The sequence below is a fragment of the Saccostrea cucullata genome, unplaced genomic scaffold (genome assembly GCF_032062105.1).
Source record: "Saccostrea cucullata isolate Sc308-1 unplaced genomic scaffold, CSIRO_AGI_Scuc_v1 ctg146, whole genome shotgun sequence".
NCBI lineage: Eukaryota > Metazoa > Mollusca > Bivalvia > Ostreida > Ostreidae > Saccostrea > Saccostrea cuccullata.
This window is the reverse complement of record NW_026919274.1, coordinates 1,396,294-1,421,356: the sequence shown is the minus strand read 5'-3', so window position 1 is coordinate 1,421,356 and position 25,063 is coordinate 1,396,294. Positions and strand designations below refer to the sequence as shown.

General features: G+C 35.6%; 1 protein-coding gene across 1 annotated transcript; it reads right to left on the bottom strand.

Annotated features, from left to right (window-relative positions):
* Window positions 1-7,901: 7,901 nt before the first annotated feature.
* On the bottom strand, window positions 7,902-17,572 carry LOC134228761 (uncharacterized). The gene is made up of 4 exons (XM_062710458.1): window positions 17,325-17,572; window positions 12,722-12,824; window positions 11,340-11,490; window positions 7,902-10,134 (listed from the first exon to the last, which is right to left on the bottom strand). Exons 1-4 carry the CDS (start codon window positions 17,443-17,445, stop codon window positions 9,976-9,978), a joined length of 534 nt encoding a protein of 177 aa, XP_062566442.1. The 5' UTR covers window positions 17,446-17,572; the 3' UTR covers window positions 7,902-9,975.
* Window positions 17,573-25,063: the final 7,491 nt, after the last annotated feature.

The following is a 25,063-nucleotide window of genomic DNA, read 5'->3' as shown; positions in this document are numbered from 1 at the left end:
CGTTGATACAACCGGGTCCAGAATTATAAGCAGGTGGATTTTTTTTCGATATTCGAATTTTTTGATATTTTTTTTCTCAAGAAATTTTTTTGTAAATATTTGTTTCCAAGTGATACTTTCTATCTGTTTATCATTGATATATTTATAAACTCCAAAAGTTTTAACAGACGGGGTGTACTTCCTCGTCATTTTAATTGTACAGTAGTATACTCGAACCCTCCTATGTTATTGTACTCACATTTTTATGAATATCATATTCTAAATTTAAATAGAACTATTACTTGTATATCAACAAATTGTTTTCAAAGTTTACATAATTCTTAATATTTACATTTGCAAATGTTTTCCTTTATATAACACTACTGAAAGCAAGCGTTTTTACAACTGTATATTTACATTCAGTGTAATTTTCCTTATGAAATCCATTAGAAATCCACGACGTTCAAATTTCTATAATACACGCGAAACCTTGTCACCGCGCGTTAGAATACACAGTAGGAACTATATGCATTTTCAATACTCTAAGAACACTAAAATGTAAAATGTTTTATTTCAATTTAATGAAAAACTTTTACCCTGAAAAATTTAGGTAAAAATTAACGTAAAGTGCGTTAAGAATTAATTTGTCACTTTTTTCCTCGCAATGTTTGTTTGAGTCATTTAACTTTGCAACGTCATCTAACGTCATTTGACGTCACAAACAGCTCTTACATCTATTAACCACGGCAGTTATGAAGGGCGCTAAATTCACATTTGAGATTAACGAAATAAGCAATTATGAAGAAGGAAAATTAGGGAATGTAAATATAAGCACTGAATTCATATTTTTGGATGTCTTCGGTCCTATAACACACCTGGTCGTGCCGACAAATTATCATACCGCGCTAACAATTTGTCGGCACGGCCAGGTGTGTTATAGGACCGAAGACATCCAAAAATATGAATTCAATGCTTAAATAAATACAGGTACGGGGTCAAGAGGTCATAGATGTGCGTGTGGATAAACGTTCGACGTAATTTCTCAGTGACGTCATAAAGGGTCGACGCGCGTTCAGTAGATTACATACATGCCGTTGGGTTTGAAAAATAATGCATTTCACACGTTAAGGTAGATCGCGGGTTTGCTGACGTCACAATAGGATTTGACGTAAAAAGCTTACCGCGCGTTCAAATTAGCAAGCAAAAAATCTTCAGCAGTACTGTATGCAGCACTGCGTGAAATATATATCAAAGTTTTTTTGGTGTATTTAAATATTTTTTGTATGTAATTGAGAATAAATGATGTTTTGATCAAGCTAGGTTGTCTTTTACATTATAAGTAGTTTTTAACGCTGATATCTGTTTTATGTACGTACCTTTCTTAAATACTATTGTCAAATCATTGATACAATACAAAAACAGATCCACCGCTGGTGTGTCTGGCACCCGTCCTTCAGTTTTTTTTTTTTTTTGTTCACTTTTATGAATTTTGTTTTGTTTGTTTAATTTGGTCTACATACTAATCTACTTTATTTTTATTTGTTTTACAATCATCTCTAACTCATTTTACAAGTTATCCATTTTCTTCGTAATGATGTTCGCCTAAATTGGTAATATTTTATGCGCAACAATATTGTCAGAGCCAAGTACAGACCTGTATATATAAGATTTTTAAATTTAAACGCTGATAATGAACTATCATTTGTACATACGTTTCTCTTACTGATGATTTTTTTTCTTTTGGGGCAGGGGGGGGGGGGGGGGGGGGGAAATTCGATACTGTAATTATCAACTGGAGAGACGTTAATGATTTAGGTTACATCACTAAATAAAATATGTAGGTCCTGTAAATTGTCATCTATAACTCAGACCTATTATTTTTGACAATCAATAGCGATTCGGCTTAAAACTGCAATTGGTGTTTTGTGTGGGAGTGGGGGCGGGGTGTCAAGGCAAGAGTTGCAGGCCCGTAGGAAGCAATTTCAGTTAGGGGTAAAGCTACTCGTATATATTTTCAGTTGGGGGTATAATCAACAACCAATCAGGCAATTTAAAGTATAAATCAGTCACACACGTAAATATAAGTATTAAGGTATCATTTTTTGAGTTTTATTGGGATGATGTGAAACGGATTGGCACATCATCAAATCTTCCATAAAGCCTTTTGATCACGTGACCAACCCGTTTTACATCCCAATAAAACTCAAAAAATGATACCTTATTTCTTAATTGAATTTATGAAATTTCAAGCTTTGAAATCTCAAAATAAGTTTCTGATTAAAGTTTAATTGCAAATCAAAGAATCAAAATATATATTGTAGCTAAAAATAGAAAACCATATTGATTTTTGTTTGGGTTAATTTAATTGACCAAAAAATATGTTATTTACTCAGTACTGTGATTTTTATCATATGTGATTAAAGCAAAGCAGAATATCGCCCTGCCCAGCACAAGAACTCTTAATTCAGTAGTCCATAAAGCACTTTGCAAAAGAACAACTCCTAGTCATGACCTTGGTTTAAACCCATGGGAGAATGGTGGGATAGTTGGTGGGACTGAAAATCCCACCATTCTCCCATGGGATTCTGAGTTTTAGGACTTCATATCTTTAGAAGTGGAGATGTTTGTGAGTTCAACATGAGACCCTGGAATACTGCTAAGAAATCCCACCAAGTGATATAAAAATATTTTTGATATCATAATTAGAAATGGTAGTAAAAAGTCTGGACTGTGTCGTGTCCAGAGTTAAATGTCATACTGTTCTATGTATACTAGTATATGATAGAACCCCGCTCTCACAACAGAACCCTAACCCAGGGGCCGCAAAATTCTTAATTTTGGACAAGGAACCTTTGCTAATTTTAAATATATACTTAACTTGTTTACTTAATAACCAAGAGCAGAGAAGAAAATTGTTAAAGAATTAAGACATTTTCACTTTATAATCAATCAAGCCAAATTCTAACAACAGATCTCACTAACCTGGGGTCATAAATACCATGATTTTGGAAATGACTCTGCTGCTTATAAAACAATATACTAAGGTCGTTTGCTTCAAACAAAAAGCAAAGAGAAATTTTTTATCACAGAAATAATGTTTTTTTCATTATAATATCAATAGAGCCCCGCCCATTAACATTAAAATCTCTAACACAGTGGAAGATGTGCCCAAGCTGATCCAGTCACTTATTTTGCATATTAGGAGGAGAGATGACGATTTTGAATGAATCAATGCGTTTCCAATATTTAATCAATTATAGACTTCAAGGCTAACTTCTGAACCCTTGATACTGGGACCATGAATTTCAAAGTTAGACTGATTGATGTCCAACAGTTAAAAAGATTTTTCAAAAATTATATTGATTTTGTTGCTCTAAGTATCATCACCTTGGCCTTCGAAGCAGGAGCCATAAAATATATTAATAATTTTCGTTCCCCAACCTATAGCTACCAAATATTGATTGAAATGAAAAAAGGTGAAGACGGTGAACAGGGATAGGTCTCATTAAAACATATCAAACAAAACAAATATGTGAACAGACACAAACGCGGACTATGTACTCGTATTATTCAAGTAGACAAAACATTCCGTAGTAAAATTCAGTACAAAAATAAAGGTCGAACAGTTGTATGAAAGAAGTCAGTAAATATACCACCCAGTGAAAGGTTATATTTGCTGTAAAAAAAAAAGTCATCATAATGACCATTGAATTTATAAAACACTAAATTTAAACGACGTTGATGAAATTCCTGTAACATAAACTTATGTTTGAGTAGCCTTCCTTGGTTTAAATATTTATCGTATTCAGAGATTGCACTTGAGTAGCGAATAAGTTAACAGGCAAAGCGAAATATTACTATACATACTGGTAAATAAGGAAAGTTGACGATGGAAAAGCTAAAATCATCTCGTTTGTCATAAAATTTAGTCGCTTCATATCTAGTCGGTAAACATGCAAAAATGAAACAGATGTGGCAGACTCTTTGGGATATATCGAGTCGACACATGAATAAAATGTCGTCAATACAATTGAATGTCGAGTTGTAGCCCATGTCAAATGTCTTCTTATGTAAACGTATTTAATAAAATTCAGTGTATGCTTCAAGAGAGTATAAAAAGGATTGGCAAATAAAAAAGCACAATTAGTGCCCATCGCTATTCCAGCAGATTATTGGAAGACTTGGTCTTCGAAGGCTACGTAATTGTTGTCAATGCGGAACTACAGCATCCTTTTCATATCAACTTCAGAACTAGTACATGCACTTGTGTGAAGAATCAGAAAGATTTTATTGAAGTAATTTTGTTGATGAGTAGTCATATGGTGTGAAAATACCCAAGTTTCCTTTATCAAAAAAGTTATCAAAAAGCCTGCTTTATAATTTATCGCTAGGAATTGTAGTAAATTTAGTGTAGAAAAGTCGTATATTCTAAATTTATAGACGTTTGAAAAAAATTACTGATTTAAATTTTTGAAGTATTTTTTATTTAATCTACATTTGATTTATACACCTGTGAATATGCTTAGGACTTCCAGACGTAGAACTAAAAAAATTATTCTAAAATACAGTTAAATAGCAACGAGTCCTATAGATACAAAGGCGATATTGGAACCATTTGAGTGGTTCCGAAGAAAAAGCTGAAAATGTTCAAATGCCAATGGATAAGAGACGACGTACAAGGAGACGGATAAAACCGATAGCAAAATGTTTTGTTTGTTTTGAACATATTTTATTGACAATATGTCAAGGGGACTGTTCCAAAAACTTAGATAGTCCTCTCCTATAAAAAGTGAGTCAAATGTTGACTGACGTTTTTCATACTATTTGTTAGTCCATTATTTATACACTGAATTGACAAGGGATTTTTCCGTTATTTCCCGATTATGACAGGTGGGTGTGACCGGTCAGAAGGGGATGCTCACTCCACCATGGCACCCGATCCCACTTCTGACAGTGGAGATCTACAAATTCTGACTTATACTCGACACAATTACAGCCATTGAGTAATAAGGGATCTTTTTCGTGCCAGCACCTACTGCGACACGGGACCTCGGTTTATACAGGGTGTGCTTGCATGATTGTAAAGTCAGATTTCAATTACGAGAGTTCCAAAAATTCTACCAATCATGTAAAACTGGAATTGGAATTAGTTCACAATATGGCTGTAGCTCAACAAATAAAGAATTTCTTCTTTTTAAATGATTTATGGAAGATAAAAGTGCGAGTGAATGCTGTACAAAGAACAGAATATGATGTTTGCTGTCTGCAGCTCGTAGGTGAACTTAACAATTAACGTTAACATGATGTATCAGCGTCCAAATACAGGGAAAAACTGCATACATGTTTTAATCGGCACTCTCAGCAAATGTACACAGTAGTCGCCATCTTTAATTCCTTTCACACCACCTCTCAATACGGGATTGATAGAACTGCGCCGGAATTGAATACCGGCGAACTTGATTGTAATTCCGCCAATTCCAAAAATTCAAGCTTACCAATCAAGCACGCCCACGGTCTCATCGTAAGAACAAAGTCGTAGTAAGAAAAGTTTGCTCAGGGAGATTACCTCGTATTGGATGCCTATCACAAATGGATTGCCAAATACACTGTACATGAAGCTAAGAAGGAAGAAATTCTTCAAGATCATATGTCAGTTTTGAATATTTTTAAGATCCCAAAGAATCAAAATGAATTTGAACTACCATATCTATATTGGATTCCAAAACTACATAAAAATCCTTACAAAGACCCAGTAAATGCTCAACCAAGCCCCTTTCTTTACTCCTCACCAAGATATTAACAGTAGTGAATGAGAAACTGCAAGAGTACTTGTGCAACAATGTATTCAAGAAGTGGTGTAAATCAAATGTGGATACTTAAAAATTCAAAGGAACTTTTGGACAATTTGAAATCGCAAAATTTACCAAAATCAACAGCTTTAAAACTTAACGACTCTTCAACTTTATACACAACCATTCCCCAGGATAAATTAAAATCCAGGCTTTTAATATCATTGACTGCTGCTTTTTCAATAAAAATGGAACGCGTAAAGGACAAGATAGGGTAACGGTCGAATCTGGCCCTTACTAGTATTTGATGTAAAAATCAGAACAGTGGTAAAATTATGATAATGTGTAGTAAAGAAGTTGAAATGATGCTTATTTCAAAACAAGCACTAATTTAGAATCAAAGCTTACATGGAAGCGACTAGAGGGTGCAGAAGTAGGACATTTTCCAGAATTTCCGGAAATTGACCTATTTCCTGACCTCTTCTGTGACCTCTGTATATTCTAAATCTTAGAACCAATACTCATTTTGTGGCAGGGGTGACAACAGGTTTTTATGGATAAACTGCTGGATCATTGTAAAAGACACCCAACATCTGGGGCCAAATACCCTATCTTGTCCTTTACTTAAGGACAGATGATACAAACAAAAAATGGATGCCTGGATTGGTATATATTTTTTGGCCTAATTTCATTGCAAATGATGCAAAAAATAAATTTCTAGAATATAAAGAAATTGTAAAGCTTATATGATGTTCAAAAGTCTTCCCTTCTAAACCATTCTTATTAATCTATATATAATTATTTTTCACTTCCAATCCCATTTTTATGAAACTTTGAATAAAAAATCATAAACTACGCGGTGAAACTTATTCATTTTACTCATTAAAACATGACCCAAGTTGTTATTTTCAAATCTTTTTGACAAAAGCTTGTTTGTATCATCTGTCCTTAGTACCTTGTCAATAAACATTTGCAAAACAATATTATAAAACATTCTGATTCGACATACTCTGAAGTTGACATCAAAAAGATCGTTTCTGATTGACTATCTCTATGCGGTTTTTGGAGACCAGGTCTTCCAACAATCTTTTGGAATTCCCATTGGTACTAATTGTGTCCCGTTCTAAGAATACCTATTTTTGTTTTCATATGAAACAGAATTTGGCCAAAATCGTAATACGTGAAAGGAAGAAAACACTTGCTGTGGCCTTCAACTCGACATTAAGACACTAGCATATCGACGACGTATTGTCAATTAACAATGGGAATTTCCATTCTTATGTCGATACGATATATCTCAGTGAGCTTAAGATAAAAGATACCACAGAGTCTGACACATCTGTTCATATTTGGATATTTTACTTGAAAAAAGACGTTAATGGTAATCTAAAAACCAAGTTCTGTAATAAACGTGATGTCTTTATCTTTACAATCGTCTTCTTCCCTTACTTATGCAGCAATATACCTTCATCACCTGCATACGGAGTTTATATATCTCAATTGATTCGATACGCAAGAGCATGCTTTATGTATGAACAATTTCTAAAATGAGGTAAATTAATGACAAACAAGTTGATGAAACAAGAATGTCGGCACTCTCGTTTAATGTCATCATTTCGTAAGTTCTATGGCCAATACAATGACCTTGTCAGCAAATACAATTTATCATTGAGTCAAATGCTGACCGATGTTTTTCATACTAATTGTTAGTCCATCATTTAGAAACTGAATTGACGATGGATTTTCCTGTTACTTTCAGATCATGACAAGGAGAACACTGCGGATGTGACCAGTAGGCAGGGGATACTCACTCCTCCATGGCACCTGATCCCACCTATGATGAATTGGAGGTCCATGTTTGCTCTGCTCCTTTTTTGTATAGTTTATGGACTTTTGATCTTGAATACTGTTTGTTATCTCCATATGTTTCACAAAGGGTCCTTCTTTTTGGAGGCTGACCACAGTTATAGTAACTGACCCCCATCCGAATTTCTAGACAGGTTTTCTACCTGCTAAGCTATCTGTTCAGCACTAGCTGAACCCGTATGATTAAGACGCTACATTTTTTTCTCAAACCACAAATATTTGACCTAAAGAAAATAAGCGATTTAACAGTAACAACAGAACAAATAATCCAAGTGCCTTCACATTTTATTTACAAGTGTATAGTTACATGATTGTCAATGTTTGTACACAGTAATGTTTAATGAATTTTATTTACAATTGTGTAATCAATCTCTAATGTTTTAGTTATTCTGTATAACAATGGACGTCTTTGACTGTATTACGATGACGTTAATTTCTCCTCTTTTTTATCATGTACATGCAGATAATAAAATATGATTATTAACAATGGTAGATTAATAGATATTGCATAGAATAAATATAACGATTTAAAAAAAAACGTGGGACTTCCAAAAAGCATAATATGTAAAAATAGCACTTGATATCTGCTTTAAAGTCAACAAAATGTGTATCTGAAAGACAATCCCTTCATATGTTCATAGGTAACAGTTTCACATTTCACTTATTCTTAGTTAGATATTTTTTCCCAATATACATCTCTTGTTACAATCTGATTATTATTGCTTAAAACAGATTGGGATAAATAGTTACTAGTAGAGCAAGCCAAACATCAAATCTTTTTTATTTCTTGTACGGTTCCAAAGAGAGACAAATCTAGAGATCTCCAAGAAACAGAAAGACAGATCCATAGTATGCTCCTGCAAATATTAGAACTTCATGGATAACGGGAAAAGTAGAATAAACAAACAAACAAACAACACCATTACAAAACATGCTAAACACAGGTTTACATATGCTAAATCTCTACTTGTCCTGTAAATGAGTGAAACGATACTACTACATCTAACTTTATAAACTTTTTTTTTTAATTTCAAGGAATATAGAGTTCCAAAATTAAAAATACAGAGCAAGTCGGCATATTTGTTATGATAAATATTTAATGCATGCCATTCTAATGAATGGAAATCTCAGATGAGTAAGTTTGCACCCTGTCTTACATGTAACTACAATACTAGTATGATAATAATTCATAACTGAATGTTCTGGCTCAAAATGAATGCTGGTATACAAGCAGTTCTATTACAACACTAGCAGTTCTATTAATATTATAAAATCATATTCTAATTTTTACTTTCATGTTATTCATGGAGGTCCAAAGGTCAGAATCTTGACTTTGCACATATTTCTTTATATTATACAAGAAACTATCAAATATTAACAAAAAAGATCTTGTCAGATCACAAAACATCGAGGTTAAGGCCAGTGCAATTGATCAGTTACATAAGTACACTTTTTAGTTTTTTTTACATTTTGAATATACATTCCAACCTTTTCAGTTCTTAAACTACCTGAAGCATGAATCCTTTTACATCCAAATCTGGTTTTAAAATTAGCTTGCACCTCATTAGGCTCTCATGAATTATAGAATAAATGGAGCAAAATGTATTGACAGCATATTAAAACATTTACTTCATTCAACTTCCTTTCAAAAATGACATTCATTATTACAAAACAAGACACCAAATCACCAATTTCCATTTCCCAAGACAATAACCTGTTGGCTATTTAATGCAGAGTATAGAAGTTCAAAAACCATGGATTGCCAAGCTATGAAAAAACATGCAAATGCAGTAAATAATAACACATATAAACACAGTATCTTATTTCTGTGAGAAAAAAAACAGGAAAGTGAAGGATTTAAAAGAAGAAAACATTCACAAGTAAATATGTGACTAAGTCTCTATACTAAGTCTCTATTGAAGTGTCATGACTTACAGATAACAGGGAAGAAAAAATAATCAGAATAATTTGTGCAACACTTCTTAAAAAATGTCTCTAGACCTAACTAATACCAAGAACAACAGAACTTGAAAAAATTAAAATAGCCTGAGGCAGTCTGAAAATGTGTGCATCTGAATTGTGTAGGAGATGCATGCTTTTGATTTGATGAGGCATTTTTTTCACACTGCTACTAAATTAATCAATTCTTATAAAAGCTTAACGTAAATATCTCTTAATGCAAATCCTTTCTTAAAGGGCTCTGCTAAAAATAAGAAAAAAATGTTTCACAAATGAAGTGATTACATTTCCAAAGAGTGAGATCAAAAAACCAAAAAGGCAAAAGATGAAATCTTCCTGTTTCATTTCTCGTTTAAAATAAATCAATTTTGCATCCACTGCATCATGGGAAAGGAAATGTATCATCCTTTGGAAACGCCACACACTGCAGAGTTTCTATCCAGCCATAGCCTGGTTTCATAATCTTCCAATAGTAACCGTCCAGGGACAGATTCAGCATCACTCGCTTTTCATTAATGTAATCACAGCTGGCTTTGGAAACCTAGAGAAAAGCAAGAAAAATTGAACATAAAAAAAATATTTTTTCAGTCTATTTTAATATTGATTGGCAAATTTTCTAATAAATCATGCATGTGTTTCATTATAGTTTAGATGTGGCTATTACAGTGTATTTAGTGCTAAAAATATATTGGAAATATTTCAATATAATCTCTTCTACAAAATAAATATCAATTAAACATATCTGTTCAGGAATGCTCCTTTAAGTTACTTTATTTGAACAAGCAGGAAGCAAAAACAAGAAGAAAGTAATATTAAAAGTTTTGGTTCATCAATAGACAGTATAAATTTTCACTTTTCTGTGATGATAGCACAAAAAAAAGATTGACTCAATGAGGCTTATCAATTAATTATATTAAAAACAACCTCAGGCTTCGTCATTATTGATTTTTTTCAAATTTACATGAAGAGACCTGATTTAGCTAGTTTCATTAAACAACCAAACTGTTTTTTTCATATGTTCATATTAAAATTGAAGCAACATATTCTGTCCTCCTATTTTTTCTCTATAGTACTCATCACCTTTAATTTTTTTTATTAAGCAAGGCTTTGTTTATTTGATCTTATAACTGCACCCTGATGAAACAGATCATGTTTACACATCTGGGAGATTGCCTGTTGTGTAAGAGGCTGTTTCAGTCATTTACTTTAAAGGTAGTTGACTTTATTATGACTATAGATATAATAAATACATTAAAGACTGTACAAAATATGGTAAGTTCAATCATGGTCAAACAATGGGGATCAAAATGTTCACATATTTCAGTTCTTCATGATAAAAGAATTTTAATTTTAAACTTCAGTCAGGACTAACTGCAATAATGTAGTCCTCTCAATTTTTTTATTTCAGGGGAGGGGGAAGAGAAAACATCAGAGAGGACTACATTATTGTAGCTACAGTCTCAATTTAATGTATATGACTTAAATGGGTTAAGGAGTATTTAATTTAAGTACATGATTATCATAGCTTGATTTTGAAGTCTGGGTCTTGGACCATGATAAGCAATTTTATAATTTATTTGGGTCCATTGTATCCATATAAGTTTCAGATTCCTTGCTAATTGATGAGTACTTTCTTCAGTATATATTTTCAATACATAAACAACTAGGCAACATCCTGAGGCTAGCCGCTTGGTTCCTCAATCCAGGAAACTTGAATTTTACGATTTGGTACAAAATAAATCTCACCTGAGCTCCCCATAATTGTCTGTTAGAAGCAATAGATTCCATCAACTTGTAACAAAGCTGTCGCAGCTCATCGAATCCACCTGACTCTGTGCATTTACTGTCTGCTCCTAAGCCAGGGTAGTAGCCATAGGCCATTCTCATCCCATTTACCCTACAAAAAACAGAGATCACATTAGTATTAATACAAGAGATTGAAATCTTTACATCACCAAATGTAATTACATTGTCATAATATTTTTAAAATCTATTAAATTCAAAAGGTTAAAAAATTTTACAAGGGGCCCAAGGGTTACAGCACTCACCTGGGTCTCTCTGAGTCATTATACCCCAAATTGTTTATCAGAAGTTCTTTAGAAATTCTTTAAAAGCTTTTTCCTATATATTAATCATATTCCTGTGTAAAACTTTCCTCTGGGGGTTATGATTTCAACAAAGTTGAATCCACACTAATTGAGGCTTTGCTGTTCTTTAGAGGAATTTTAAAACATGTATATTCCTACGGGGAAAAAATGATCCCTATTGTGACCCCACCCTGGCCCTGAGGTCAACAAACTTGAAATTAGCAAGACTAATTGAGGCTTTGCTGTTCTTTAGAGGAATTTTAAAACATGTATATTCCTATGGGGAAAAATTTTTTATGTATCACACAAACAAAAAGGAAGTTGATTTTGTGACCCCACCCTGTGTTAAAATTTCCCTGGAGTAGTTGCTGAGAAAACTGTGACGAAAATTGGTTATATATGAAATGGACAGACGCACAGACAAACAGGAAGCTGATATCCAATTTGAACAAAAATGTATCCCAACGTATGAATACCTTAGAGAAGATTGTCAAAAAATTTCAAATATCTACGATGAGTAGTTGCTGAGAAAACTGTGACGAAAATTTGTTATGTATGAAACGGACAAGTTGTATGGCATGCCTGAAATTTCAAGCTCTATGGCAGTTCTTCTGAAGAAATTAATTATGTTAAAGTTTACAGACAGATGGATGAACTACTGGACGGATGGATGATATGTGATCAGAAAAGCTCACATGAGCTTCTGCTCAGGTTTGCTTAAAAAAAATTAAATGGAAATTAAGCCAATAAGTGAATTTGCTACTTAGAGTTTACATAGGTATGATAAAAAATAAACCCTGTCAATGAATGTCATTAAATATTTACATATATATAGCCTAATCGCAAATCAAATGAATATTCAAGCAGTTTCCAATTGCATCAGTAGATGCAACATTCAACATGCAAATTAATTTGCTTTTGTAGTAGGCCTTATAGTGAAGAGTAGACCTCCTCCAAAATCATCACAATTCAATATCAAAAAAATTGCCTCCCATTGGCCCCCTTATTAAGTTATTACCACTGTTCTATTTTAAGCCTTACCTAATGTCATTACAGGTCCAAGTCTGGGAGGGAAACAACCCTGGTCTGTGCTCCCCACACGTCACATTCATGTCATAAATTGTCACATTAGAAAAGGATTTATCTGAAATAAAATTAGACAGGTCAATAATGGCGGAGATGTACTTGTGATTTTTTTTATTGCCAGTAGCACCATCATTGAATTTTAATATCAGCTTAGTTTTCAAATCGTACACTACAAGAAAAAAAAGCATGTTAATCTAGAATTTGTCAATAAAACTACAACAAATAAGGATCAGAGAAATAGACTGGGGGTTAGGCAGAAAGCTTGTCTGCTCACATCAAATGTTATCATGACTACTGGCAAAATACTGCATCTTCATCAAACAGATGATAGGCATTGAGGTAGGAACTGGTACTGACTGATGTCAGATCTAACAGGACACACATCAATGCTGATCAATATAGACTTTTTCCCTCAACTGTAGTGATATACTGATACATTTACATTATAAACTGATTTACATATGTAATCTATATTCAAAACCTAATTTCAAATTCCAGATTTTAAATTACAAAAAAAAAACAAACAAGTTTTTTTAAAAAATTTTGTGGTCATGAAAAGTGAGAAAAAACTTCCCTAACATTTCTCTAGATTGTTGCACACTGCTGCTCTCTTGCTCATTCTTTCAATTTTCATGTACTGTGTACTGAAACTATCTAACATTTTTGAATAAAAAAACAGGATATGACCACTGTGATGATTCGCTCAAGTGGCGCAGTTGTTAGAGCGTCTGCTCTAGAGTCGTGAAGTAAGGAGTTGATCCTTACATCGCGGATTCGAATGTCACTGTGGGACGTCGAGACCGGTCCTTCGGATGGGTCTGTATAAACTGAGGTTCCGTTTTGTAGTAAGGTACTGACACGAAAAAGATCCCTCACTGCTCAATGGCCGAATGCCAAATATAGGACAAAATTTGCAGCTCTCCAACTGCAAGTGGTGGTGTCTCCATATGAGTGAAAAATTCTCATGAGGGACATTACAGAAACAAAACTACTGTAATAATGTACAAGAAGGTGTCTAATAGAAGCCCACTGTATAATACTGGTAACGAATTCCAGCAAATTCAAGAAAACAAATTCAAAACATTTTTGGTAGCCAAGTCTTAAATGGGCCTCAGACATCCATATGGTGTCTTTATAAACAGCTGCATACATGTACCTTCAAACAGTATTTCATGCTTTAGATAAATCAACTTTTTCTCAATTAATGCATTCCATTTATATATTCTTAATTAGCATTTAGAGTGGGTTTTCTTCATAACATATTTTATTTAATGCATGATTAATGAAGAACAAAGTTCACTTTATGCATAAAATGACCCTGTACATGGACTAATTAATCAACTGTCACTGAAAGTCTAAATTAAACATTTATCACTTTTTTGTTATACAGACTACATACCAGATTCTTTGAACATGTACTTTATGGTAAAGGTAATGAATTTTACTTTTCTCTGATATAATTCTATGATTCTATAATTTCTATGATATAAACTTCCCTTACAAGATAAATGTACCTGGTACAATAGCCATATACCCTTATCACTTGCATATAGATTTCATGGCTTCAAGTTGATTTGATGAACAAGAGCAATTTCTTCATATGAACAATTTCTTAAACAAGACAAGCTATTGACAAACAAGTTCATCAAACAAGGATATCAACCAATTAATTTAAAGTCAATACATGCGTATTTCGTGAACTTCATGGTTGTCACCACAATGATAAAATTTATTATTAAGTTGAATGCTGTCGACTGACATTTTTCATTCTTATAAATTGTTATGTTATTGTCTACAGGTTCTCCATTTGACCAATTATGACAAGGAGCAAACAGCTAGTGTGACCAGTCAACATGGGTTGCTTACTTCTCCATGGTACATGATCCCACCATTGATGTTTTCAGAGACCAGGCTCTTTGCTCTACTTTCAGTTTGTATTATTTCAATGATCTTGGAGCTTGATAAATGTGTGTTATCTATGTACAGAGTATTTCAATCATGTACATTTAATTTTTTCTCAGGGTAAATGTAATTGAAAACAGGCTTCCAGAAATGCAATCTTCATTATGTTAACAAATGTTAAAAAAAGAAAATGGTGTATTTGAGTACATCTACTACAAAGAATCAAAATCTTGGTACAGCTGTTGATTAAAATAATTTTTCCGGATTTTACAGCCAAACAAGGCCCCAGGTGCTCCTTGGTTTTTGGTATTCATTAAAAATTAATATTTAACAGAAAACATGTCTTTCTTGGTATTGACAATTTAAACTAATGCATAAAACATGTTTTGTCATTTAACATGCATTTTTAATGAAGCCACAGAAACTTCTTATAAGGACAGAGACTCTAGTTTATAGAGCAATTTCAAATGTAAAACTTGAAGATCTAACATGTTATTGCCTTATCATGCAAATATGATTTATTTTCTTATGTACATACAAATCCAGATCTTTCAAACCTGTCAGTCTTTAGTATTTTTACCCCGCTGAAATCTAGTTGCAGATCTGTAGCTTTATGGTTTTATATGTTTGTCTTTGACCATAACGCTGCAGATCCTGTAATGCAAAAAAGGTGCAATTTACGGCGCAATATTTTTTGCGCACTCTTGGGCAGAATTTCTCCACTTTCAAGCATTGGTCAATCAACTATCTTTCACTCACTAATTATAGACACATTCTGTAACCAATATGTATATTTTATCCACCTCCCAACCATTTATAGTTGTCTCTTAACAGGCAATAAACTCACTTGAAGTGAATTTTCAGCAATCTAACAAATAATTTTAATCAAGCGATTTTATCACTTGTAAAGAGACCTATAGAGGGTTGGGAGGTAGATAAAATATATAGATTGGTTAAATAATGTGCCTAGAATTAGGGAGTGAAAGGTAGTTTATCGACCAATGCTGGAGAGTGGAGAAATTCTCCCCAAAAGTGCGCAAAATTATTGCGCCGTAAATTGCACCTTTTTTGCATTACAGGATCTGTAGCGTTATGGTCAAAGACAAATATATAAAACCATAATGCTACAGATCTGCAGCTAGCTGAAATCATGCTTGTACTGCATGGCAAAAAAGAAAAATTCTCCTATCTTTGTAAATGTACCATTAATTCTTATCTATCTGAAAGCCCTGAAAATCTGCTAATGCATATCATATGTTCATATAATATCACTGACAAATGTAGATCATGTAAATAAAACAATTGTTCATTCACTGTTTTTCAATCCAGACACATAAAACAAAGTATCAGAAGCATGGCTATATTATCAGTCATATGTAACTATAATGAATTCTGAGACTACAAAAATTTATAAGATAAGAATTTTATTCATATTGAGTTGAGTAATTACATCTATACTAGCAGATTTTTTTTTACTCTGTTCTAGACATAATACAAATATTATTATATATTTCTGACCTCTCAAGTTCTCTATTAGTTACTTGATTGCTGCAGACTGTATGACTGTACAAAAATCATTAATGGAGTTTTAGTATTAAACTATATTAAACTATTCAAAAAAAATCAAGATTCTATACTTCTATAGGTAAAATATTGACAGAATAAGTAACCTAGCTGAACAGGCTGTTGAGATTCCACACAAAGCCTCTGAAAATGATCCAAAGAATTCTTTAGCCAAATACCCTCTCAAATCAGGACCTTCTAAATTAACAGATACGTGCCTTAAATTCAACCTAATTCAATTCCACGCAAAGGCAGACAAATGTCTAACTGTCTGTGTTACAATGGCAAGGGGATAAAAACATCAAGTGATGAATGTTCCTTAACAGAAATGAGTGATATTTTATGACCTTGACCTTATGACCTAGCTTGACCCAATGTCACTTCTCAAACATAATTAAGACCTACTCTTTGCTTTGCAATAAGTTTTCCACTAGTCATAATAGTACTTTTGGATGTACTGTGCTGAAATAGTAGTCAGAGTTTGACATACATTGCATTTGCCTCCATACACTGTGTCAAACCCTTGGCCTAATTGCTACAATTTTGACATAGTATATCCATATAATATATAAAAGTAACACTTTGAAAGTTTATCATGTCTATGTGCAATTATTATGTATTTTACAAGAAAAGTTAGTTCAGATAGTGATAGCAAGTTTAAAAAATCTCGCAATAGTGCCAAGTACCTTTTTTAAGCACTTAACAGCTGCTGAAGCAATGTTAAGTGCAGAAGTTTGAAGTGTATTTTTATTAAAATTTATTAAAATTATACTCCTAATCTTGGAAACCTGGTGCTTGAGGCAAATATCAATTCACATTACAATTAAGATGAAAACAGCGATCGAAGTAATGATTCTTCAAGATTTTAGACGACACTGAAAAAGACCTGAAAACAGTTTGCTGAACAGGATAAAATTAGAGAATGGATTACGTTGATCAAGACTTCTCTGGGGATAAAAAAAAGGAACGCCTGCTCCCTAAAATACTACGTTACATCTTCCACTTAATAAATAAATACACATGTGACATGACAAAAATGAAAGGCAATATTTCTAAACATAAAAGACTTATTTTGAAGAAATAGAAAATATACCTTGAACCATATGAAATTCCTCCGTGTTGTCTACGGTCTCAGTACACAAACACACGTGTACCGTGGCGATCAAAACAAAACCTGAACACACTCGATAGAAAATATTTCTCAAGTTCCCCATACTGTAAATTGTAGATTACGACATAAACTTTTACCCGGGGTTACAAACTACACTTCGTTTCCACAGTTCAGCCATGTCTTTCAATGACCAAAATATTTTTAGTGATCAACAATATTAGACCTTGACCTTTCCCAATTTAAGCGTCCAATCGGTCGCTCGCGAGTAATCTATACATCGTTTCCAAAAAGTCACGGCTTTTATAGTCTGTTTCAACACCTGACGTGCCTAGGGCAACATGATTAAAAAGGTTGTTTTCGAAATATATGAAACATTGCTATCGACTGGACAACCAGAGGCATAGAAAAAACTTTATTATAACAACTTAATATTGCCTTTTTTTAATCTTTATTATGTTTGTGGAAAGAATGGGCAATCAGTGGTGTTTGTCGCAGTTTTTCATTCTTTTTTTAAATAAAAAAAATAAATGAAGACATGAACTTCACCATTGTCACTGCTTATTTACATGTAGTCATTTAATTTTTCCCGATTATTTTTCTTGATCAAATGGAAATATCTTTACATGCATAACACGGAACATTAAAACCAGTCATAAAACTAATAAATCCTCCGTGTATGGCGCTAAACCACTCATGAAGCGCAGCAAGAACGACCATTTGCTATACATAAGCATTCTACTACTGCTTAGATCAGCTGACTGTGAGGTCACAAGGCCTGCAGATGGGGTCAGCGTGCTATTGCATGTGATAACTGTGACCAATGGTACCACGTAGGATGCCTAGGTATGCCAAGTCAGATGTACCAATACAATGCTCACTCTGACGTCAGCTGGATATGCTGTTCATGTGGCCTGCCGAACTTTTCAACGTCACTCTTTGAGTCCTTCATCATTGACACATCTAACACCTATGACATCTTGAAAACTGACTCCAGCATGAGCAGTTCAGGAGATCCTGGCTCACCATTGCACTCATCCTCACCTAAGAAGGGAACGTCACCAGGTACCACAGCAAAACCGCCACAACACAAATTTCGCATTATCTCACTCAACTTACAGAGCATACGTGCGAAAAAAGCGAGCTTCATGAACCTTGTAGATTCTGCAAGCCCTGACATCGTTGTAGGCTCTGAGACGTGGTTACGACCTGATGTTCATGACAGCGAATTCTTGCCTACAGGTTATGTTGTCAAAGCTAGGAGGGATCGCGAAGAGGCCATGGCTATGGAGGTGTCATAATCATAACAAAGGCAAATATACCATGCGATGTACTCCACATCTCTAAAACATCAGAGATAGTTGCAATATCAGTGAAGAGAGGGACACACCCACCACTGAATATAGCGGGACTATACAGACCACCCAGTAGCAACCAAGAAGAAGCAGAACGAATGTGTGAAGAGCTCCATAGCATCATACAAGCACACCCAACCTCCCCATTTTGGCTGACTGGTGACTTCAATCTACCGGATATCTCGTGGTCAACCAACTCCATTAATTAGCGGGAATCAAAATCCAAAAGGGCTGAACAACGCTTTCCTTAACTTCTTTGCTGATACTGGCCTTCTGCAAACGGTGGAGTTCCCAACAAGGAATGATTCGACCCTCGACCTATTCCTCACAAACAGACCCTCACTAGTAAATCGTCTGAGACCACTCCCAGGCATAAGCGACCACGAAGCAATATTCGTCGACAGTGATGTCCAGGTTAAACTTCAACGACCTATTAGTCGGAAGTTGTATCTGTGGAACAAAGCAGACTTAGAGGGTCTTAGAGACAACATAACTGCCTTTAGCCAACTATTCACAGCTAGACATGACACTCCACACCCAGTTGAGGATCTGTGGTCCAGTTTTAAGAGCGGATGCCTTGATGCCCTTAATAGGAATGTTCCATCAAAGATGACAACGACACGCTTCAACCAGCCCTGGATCACAGGAGATCTAAAGCGCCTGTCCAGAAGAAAAGATCGTGCTTATAGGCAATACATGAAAACCAGATCTACTCAGGACCACTCACGGTATAAGCACCTTAAGAATGCTGTACATGTTCAGTGCAAACTGAGATATCATGAGTATGTAAACAACATCATCATGGATGAAGACCATAAACCAAAGCGACTGTGGAGCTTCATTAAAAGTAAACGAACCGATGCTTGCGGAGTGGCACCATTAAAACGCGATGGGTTAACATATAGTGGTGCCAGGGTGAAGGCATATATCCTTAACCAACAATTCACATCTGTATTCACTACTGAGAATCCTAGCGACCCACTTCCAGATATGGGACCCAGCCCACATCCAACAGTTCCAAGCATCAACGTTATTCAAAATGGGGTGGAGAAACTACTGCAGCAGCTCAACCCCCACAAAGCCACAGGACCTGATGAAGTCTCCACACGACTACTGAAAGAAACTTCCCATCAGATAGCACCAGCCTTGACCCTGTTACACCCCTACTAATGTGTTCGGAACCTTTTATTTATCGCTGTTCTGCAAATTATAAGACCCGATGAGTTCAGAGTAGCTCTGGCAGTGGCTCTGGCGAGAGTTACCGAGACTTCAGCTAGACAGGGTAAATTATTAACGGAAATGTGGCTAGGAAGTGACTAGCACGTGGAGACATGGTAAACAGAAAAGTTATGTTGCGTTTCAGTTTTTACCACCCTAGAATCAGCTGATAATGTCTGTAGAAATGTACTTCAATCAATCCATCTCTCTTCCATTCATTCAAACTTAAATAAGTATTCTCTATGATACAATTTTCTGCAGTCATGAATTAAAATTTCTTTTTGGAAAAATATTTTTTGCATGGGAACCGGGACTATATTTTTTGGCGTCAGATTAGCAAATGAGGCACCAGCATGATTTTAACTGACCAATCAGCTCAATGAGTATTGCATTATGGGTTACTATGAATACTACAGGAATTTTACGCTTGAAAAAAAAGGAAAATCTTATTGTAAATAAAAAAGCATTTTTCAAAATATTATGTTCATGCTCATAATGACAAGCAGTTCATTTGTTCAATAAACGGTGGAAGTCTAGGTTTCTGAAAGTCATACTGCAAAAGCGATTTGCGTCTTTATTAATTCCTTTGTTGTACTATCGGTGAATACAATTGCCAGGTGAATTCCTTGGCCAAACACGTGATCATGAATTTAAACATGAAGCGCTGGTGTTCTGAACAAGACACAAACTACATTTTATTAAACAATTTTTTTCAGTAAACAATAAATTAAAAACGCCCGTAACATATTTAATAGTTTCTTATCTTTGTATTTTGTTCTTAAGGAAATTTTTTTTAAAATTATTTTGTATTCCATTGACATGATCATAGATTGACCTGAACCACGTGTTCGAAGTAAAATGTAAACATGTATCTGGCGTAAACGTTGCTATTCATTCCAACAATTGGTCAGTTGCTCGTGGTAAGATCCTCTGTGCGCATTTATAACAATAGCCATATAAGGCAAACAAAGGTTTGTCAGTGTTGATGATAAAACACATTTTTACCATTTTTACCATTTTTACCAACGAATCGGTCACTAGTGAGCTCTTATTTTCGCCGAAAAGTATAAGATATATTGTTATTTTAACACCCCCTCCTTTAGCCACCCCCTTTCTGTTGAAAATCATGAAAGTCTTTCAGAAAGGTCTGGAAACATTTATTACAGGACATGTTTTCAAAAGAAACAGGCTATAGCAATATCCTGTTTACTGCCGATTTTATTTATAAAACCGGTTCTACCCTATAACCTTTGAATAGATCAACCTAAACCACGTGTCTTGAATTTAAATCATAATAACATTAGTAGGGGTGTGTTATATCAAGCTACATTAGACCAGGGCAGGGTGCCAGATGAATGGAAGTCGGCTAACATCACGCCACTTTTTAAGAAGGGAGATAGGAGTGCAGCAGTCAACTACCGCCCAGTGTCCCTGACTTCTGTTTGTAGCAAGGTCATGGAGCATATAGTCCATAGCCACATCATGTGTCATTTAGACAGGCATGGGCTCTTGACTGATAGTCAGCATGGCTTCAGGAAACATCGATCTACTGAGACACAGCTCATCCTATCAGTAAATGATCTTGCACAGAGCCTAGACATTGGAGAACAAATGGATTGCATACTCCTGGACTTCTCCAAGGCTTTTGACAAGGTCCCCCACAATCGACTTCTGATGAAACTACACCATTACGGCATATGAGGCCAAACACACCGTTGGATCTCAAGTTTCCTGATCGGACGTAACCAGCGTGTTGTACTCGATGGCCAATCATCAGCAGCCACCACTGTTTCATCGGGAGTCCCCCAGGGAATTGTCTTAGGACCACTTCTCTTCTTGATCTTCATAAATGACTTGCCATCAACAGTGTCATCTACCATCCGCCTTTTTGCCGATGACTGCTTGTTGTATAGGAGGATAAGGACAACAGAAGATCAAGCAATTTTACAGAGCGACTTAGATAAGCGCCAGGAGTGGGAAGATAGATGGCTAATGCAGTTCAACCCGGATAAGTGTGAAGTACTGCGGGTTACAAACCGGAAATCCCCACTTCGCGCCGATTATACCATACACGGTCAAGTCCTGAACACTGTCGACTCTGCCAAGTATCTTGGTCTCAATATCCACAAGAACCTAAGCTGGGACACGCACATAGATAAAACCACTAAGAAGGCCAATTCCACCTTGGCTTTCCTCGGCAGAAACATCAGCCGGTGTCCAACTAACATCAAGGCACAGTGCTATTCCACACTGGTACGACCCACACAGTATGCCTCCAGTGTGTGGAGCCCAGCTAAGAAGGAAAATATCAAGAAGATAGAGGCAGTTCAAGAAAGGCAGCGAGATTCGCCATTGGAGACTACCAGCGCACAAGCAGTGTAACATCCATGCTACAGCAGCTCCAATGGCAGCCACTTCAGATCCGTCGGGAAAGGGCCCAAGTTATCATATTATACAGGATAGTTTATCATCTTGTGGACATCCCGGCGGAGAGCTTCTTACACCCAGCATCGTTGAGGACCAGAGGCCACACCCTGCGATTCCTGGTACCACACACAAGGACAGAAGTGTATAAGACCTCCTTCTTCCCTCAAGCCATCCGACTGTGGAATTCCTTGCCAGGAGGAATGGTGGAGGCCAAGACCCTGGACAGCTTCAAGACCCAGCTGTCCAGTGCCAGTCACTAGATGTCACATCTCTGCGCTTTTAATCTTTTAAATTTTTAAATTTCCTTTGAGCACTGTATATAGACACTCACCCCCTCACGCAGAGTGCGATAATACTTAAGTGGTTTTGCACTGGATGGGAAGAAGAAGAAGAAATGGATTCATAGCACTTACTGAAATGAAACACCGTAAAAGAGAGCAAACTTGTCACATTTATCTTTTTATTATCCATATCAGGGTTGTCTGGGTTCTTTTGTTTGTTTTTTTAACAATATGTTGGAAATACCCTGGGTATCAAATGCGCCCCGTTATTAGCAGACCTATTTTTGTATTCACATGAAACAAAATTTGTTCAAAGTCAAGTCATATACATGAAAAGAGAAGAGAACATTTGCCGTGGTCTTCAATTCGACATTTAAATATATCGACGGTGTTTCATTGTGTCGAAACGATGTATCCCAGTGAACTTGAAATAAAAAATAATAATTTGCTGCATCTTCGCTTGCTAAGCCCGGGTTTCTGATACGCTATACTCCCCATAAGCCCTTGACATACGGGTGTTTTAATGGATTTTCTTCTCAAGTTGTGATTGGAGTGGATCAATATCTGCATCCCTGTCATTTAACAGCATCGTATGTCGAGTGTTTATGAGGAGAGTGGCGTATCGGAAGCATTAGCTAGCGAAGACGATTTTTAATTTTACGACAAAGTTTTATGATAAACGTGATGATTTAAACTTTTCAATCGTCAACTTAAAGAATTGAGTTAAGTTATTGACAAAATCAAATAACTTAAGAATAGTAGCATTCTCGTTTAAAGTCATTATTTCATAAGTTTTATGGGCTATACAATGACCATATTAGCAAATACATGTATATTCTATCTATAAAAAATTCATCAATCCTGAATTGTCGGTCAGCAGCGAGGTATTATTCTGTTATTTTCTGAATATGACATCATGATAAGGAGCACACGGTGTGTGGGTGTAACCGTCGACAGGGGATACTCACTCTTCCATGGCACTTGATCCCACCTCTGAATGAGAAGTTCGTGTTTTCTGTGCTGCAAAATTTGTATTGCCGTTTGATTGATTTTTGAGCTTGATACAGTTCGTTATATATGTAAGACTCTATTTAAAAAGTGCGATGGTGACGCCAAAGTCCGATGGTCTCGCCAAACCCCGATGGCTCGCTGTCTTTACGGACCCCAAAGTCCGATTGTCACGCCAAAGTCCGATTGCTCGTTTCCCATGAGACACGCAACGCTAAAATGCGATGGTCGGACACGCCAAAGTCCGATGGTGCGAAGGGACAATCAACGTTTATGACGTCACAATAGTTCGACGTCATGACGTTGTCCTGCATTCAAAATCCAGTGATTTAGTATTTGTCCCGCTTACAATTTTACTGATATTGCTTATTGTTTTCGCCCACCAGAGCTATTATGGTTAGTCCATGTACACCATTCGACTGATTGTGTTGGTTCTTGAACACCGATGTGTTTCTTCTAACTCAGCCAAGAGATTTTATGGTTAGTCCTCGCAGACTATTGGACTGATTTGGATTAGTCCTGCACCCATCTAAGATACCAAGCTTATGGTTGTTACACATTTTTTCGACTGATAAGATTAGTGTTAGTCTCGCACCTATATCCAAAAAAATAGGGTAAGTCTTTGCATTTAATATTTATTTGTATTGGCATGGCGCGACATCGCATTTTTTGTACTATGACGTTATAAACGTTTTCAGCACCTTCGGACTTTGGCGTGTCAAACCATCGAGGTTTGGCGCAGACCATCGGACTTTGGAGTCCCATCGCACTTTGGAGTCCTACATATATATGATTCTTCGTATACATGTATTTCCATAGGCATCGGAACCGGGGGGAGGGGCTAGGGGGGGCATAGCCCTCCCACTTTTTTTTCCAAATATATAGGTTAAAAATGGGGGAAGTGGTGGTTTATGGAAAAAATTTTGGTACTGAAGTTCTGACCTAACTACTCCCCCCCCCCCCCCCCCCCCCCCCCCCCCCCCCCCCCGAAATAGGATTTTCGAGTTTTTTTTTTTTGCTTGTCAGGTTTTTTGAGAAGGTATAATTTTTTTTTACACTTAGCCTCCCCACTTTCAATTTCCTTCCGACGCCAATGTATTTCATTGGTTCTCAAGTGACATACACATGTTTCGATATATAGTTACACTCTTCCCATGAAAAAAGTTATAAAAGTTTTGTTATTAGAATAGAAATTTATACGGTGGTATATTTAGGACAAGCAAATATTTTTTTTAAATACCAGAAAGAATTATCTTGTGAAAACGACAAAATTATCTTGTGAAAACGAGATATTATCTTGTGAAAACGACTTATTATCTTGTGAAAACGAGGTATTATCTTGTGAAAACGAGATATTATCTTGTGAAAACGAGATAATTTCTTGTGAAAACGAGATATTATCTTGTGAAAACGAGATATTATCTTGTGAAAACGA